The sequence below is a fragment of the Mercurialis annua genome, linkage group LG7, assembly GCF_937616625.2.
Source record: "Mercurialis annua linkage group LG7, ddMerAnnu1.2, whole genome shotgun sequence".
In the NCBI taxonomy this organism is placed as follows: Eukaryota; Viridiplantae; Streptophyta; class Magnoliopsida; order Malpighiales; family Euphorbiaceae; genus Mercurialis; species Mercurialis annua.
In genome coordinates this window covers 33743588-33747013 of record NC_065576.1, presented here as the reverse complement: position 1 = coordinate 33747013, position 3426 = coordinate 33743588, and the positions used below count along the sequence as shown (strand labels likewise).

Genomic DNA, 3426 nt, shown 5'->3' with positions numbered 1-3426 from the left:
GCAAAGTACAAAGGAGACAATCCATCTAGGAGGTGATGGTTTGGAAAGGGCAGATATGATTCTCACTCTTTCTCGCGAAATACGAGAAGTCTTTGATAAGTACCTCTTTTCAGAGAAAAAGAAGTAGTTCCTTTAATATTTCTATGTTTTTGTAATAAAAAAAAATTATTATCAATGAAATATTTAATTGTTGCCGTTTATCATTCTATTGCTTATTTTTCTTATTAATCCCTGAAATTAATTATTTTTAATAATCACTGTAAATTTTGATTATTAAACTAGATATATGTATAGGAAAATGATAAATATACACTTATAATACACTAAATATACACCAATATTACACTAACTATTAATTTATTAATTCATTCAAATAGTTACTGATTAAATTTATATTTCAAAATGTTAAAAAAAAGGACTAATAATATTTTTTTAAAACATTTTTTAATATTTTTTATTGCCTGAATACATTGTTTTCATTTCAAATTTTAAATAATGGTTTAATTGTGGTTTACTTGTGGTTTTTTTTCTATGTTGTTATTATAACTATGTTTTACAGTTTACAAATAAATAATACTTTAATAGTGGTTTACTGTTGCATTTTGAATTATATAAAAAAAATTACTACGAATTATTTATGTTCGGACACAATTTTTAATACAATTCAATTGGAAATTAATGAAAAATAATTGCTCCAGCAATACATGTCTTCTTGTTGTGACCATTTTTCTTACATTTAGAGCATGTGTTAGTAGACAATTTTTCTCTGTAGGACTTGTATCTAGTCTTCTTGGGCCTTCCTGCTTTTGGTTTCTCTTTTAGTGGTAAAATATTTATTTCTTTCACAAATTCCGGTACAGTCCATGAACTTGGAATTCCAATTGAGTAGATAGTCTGACTGTATGTCTTCGTCATTGTTTCATTCAAGAAATATGTTGAGCAATATTGAATTGGATCACATTTCAAAAATCTGAAGACTGCTACAACATGAATGCAGGGAATCCCATCAAGTTGAAATCTTCTACACGTACATGTCTTTTTTTCTATGTTAACTGTGTAAATAATCGCCATATCATGCACATCGTGATCAAAATCATTAAGAGGGACAACCTGAAATAAAGAAGATATACCAATGTCATCACAAATAAAAAAATTACTAAAACTACACTAATTATACACTAATTTTACAGCAACATACACTAATTATACACTAATTTTGCACCAATATATAATCGATATATCATTAACCTAAATTTTATATCATCGATATATCAACAACTATCCAACAATATTTAGAATTATTATTAAAACATACACTAATTATTATTAAAACAATTTTATATCATCGATATATCAACAACTATCCAACAATATTTAGAATTACCTTTAATGGCAGCGAGGCAATGTAATTTTTCTTTAAATTTTCATCTGCTTTCCTTGTTAAGATTGATGTTGTTGACTTTGCCAGCGTCCTATATTTGTGATGCCAATCTTGTATGGTAGCACGCAAGAATGCAAGCAATGCACACACAGGTAGACTCCTTGCTGCCTTGTTAACAGGATTCATTGATTCAACAATATTTGAAGTCATTGTGCAATATCTGTTGTGATTTGACTCAGTTCTGGCCCATTTATCAAATCCAACATCAGTAAGATATTTCCTTATCCCTGCATCAATATTATCAAGCTGTGTCATGTGGAACCTGAATTTTTCTTCTGTGTATGCCTTAGCAGCTGAAATGAAATGAATGCGAATGTTTTCAGAATCTTTTCTGAATTTTCCTCTAACATTGTTCAACAAATGATAAATGCATATCCCATGAAATGCTTCAGGATACGCAATTTTAATTGGTCTGCTAATACTATCATGTATGTCAGAAACAATACATAATTCCTCTCTTGTTCCAAAACAGTCTCTCATCCTATGGAAGAACCATTCCCATGACTGGTTATTTTCTGAATCAACTATGGAGTAAGCTAGTGGAAAATATTTACCACAACCATCTTGAGTTACTGCAGATAAAAGCATTCCTTTTGAACATGAACTTAAGAAAGTTCCAGCGACTACTATAAAAGGTCTGCAGTATTTCCAACCAGCAATAGAAGCATGTAGCGCCATGAAAATGTAAAGAAATCTTCAGACGAGCCTGGATTCTTCGTCATTATCATATACATAAGACTTGGTAGTAAACTGTATGAATCAATTGGTTTTCCAGCTATGCTCTCCCTTGCTTTAGCCCTTGATCTCCAAGCTTGTTGATAACCCATATTTAAACCATACTCAGCTCTCATATCATTTATGATATCATTTGCTTTATAATCATTCTTTATATCAAGCAGTTTGTGTTTGATTATATTATGTAATAACCTAAATTTTTGAGGTATTACGTGTAGTGCCACGAGGCATAATCATAAAGATTAAGAACGAGAATATCAGAGTAGGATTGGATAATAAGGACTTAGACCGAAGCGGGTCTATTGGAATTATCGTAGAATAATAATTTAAATGGAAAATTATCATGTGATAAATTGGATTTAATCGAGACAAAAGGGAATAAAAGAAAATAAGTTGGAAAGCCAGAGCTAATAATATTCATGTCAAGGTCCGTGAAATATTATTAATAAATGATCGTCAAAGTTTCGTAAGTATATGAAATCGTTTTAGAAGAAAGTTTGACGATTAGTTAAGAATAAGGGTTAAAGTGCAAATTAGCCACTTTAAGGGCTAAAGTGGACTTTTAACCACAGACTTATGGAGGAAGTCGTGTTTTACTCTATTCTCTCAAGATAAGAAAATAATATCGATAAAGTGGTTATCGATAGTCATTAATATGAAAATTGGACGAAAAAGTGAGAAAAAGTGCAAATTAGCTCAAAATGGAAATTTGGGCGTTTTTGGCCAAAGTTGCCAAAATAAATTGTTGAAAAGTGATATTATGAGATATGATACTAATATTATTTATGTGGAAAATAAATAATACGGAATTCACCAAGAATCGAATAATTAAAGGATTAGTGGACTAAATTGGACGAAAGAAACGTTAGAAAGTTAAGCGAAAAGAGGTGGCAACTTCAAAGACTAAAAGAGATATTTTTTCCACTCAATATCATTAATTATGAATGATATTCATTCATTTAAAACCATAATTTGCAGCAACAAGAAGATGAAACCCGAAACTCCCCTTTCTCAAATTCTTCAAAAATACAATCCTCCATAACTTCCTCGTTTCTCAACGGAATTGGACGATTCTTGCGGCCACGGAACGAGGAAATGATTATCTACAGATCTATGGATTCAATTTAAGGTAAGGATCTCGGATTTTAATTAGGGTTTCAGAGTTATATTTCGGATTTTACAAGTTTGATGGTGATGATGCTTGATTAACTAAGAGTTGATGTTTATACTATGTAATTGATGAGTTGTAG

At 30.5% G+C, this 3426-nt stretch overlaps 1 protein-coding gene across 1 annotated transcript; it reads right to left on the bottom strand.

Moving 5' to 3' along the window:
- Positions 1-675: 675 nt before the first annotated feature.
- LOC126657059 (uncharacterized) lies at positions 676-2292 on the bottom strand. Its single transcript, XM_050351683.1, has 3 exons — positions 2174-2292; positions 1385-2078; positions 676-1110 (listed from the first exon to the last, which is right to left on the bottom strand). Exons 1-3 carry the CDS (start codon positions 2290-2292, stop codon positions 676-678), a joined length of 1248 nt encoding a protein of 415 aa, XP_050207640.1.
- Positions 2293-3426: the final 1134 nt, after the last annotated feature.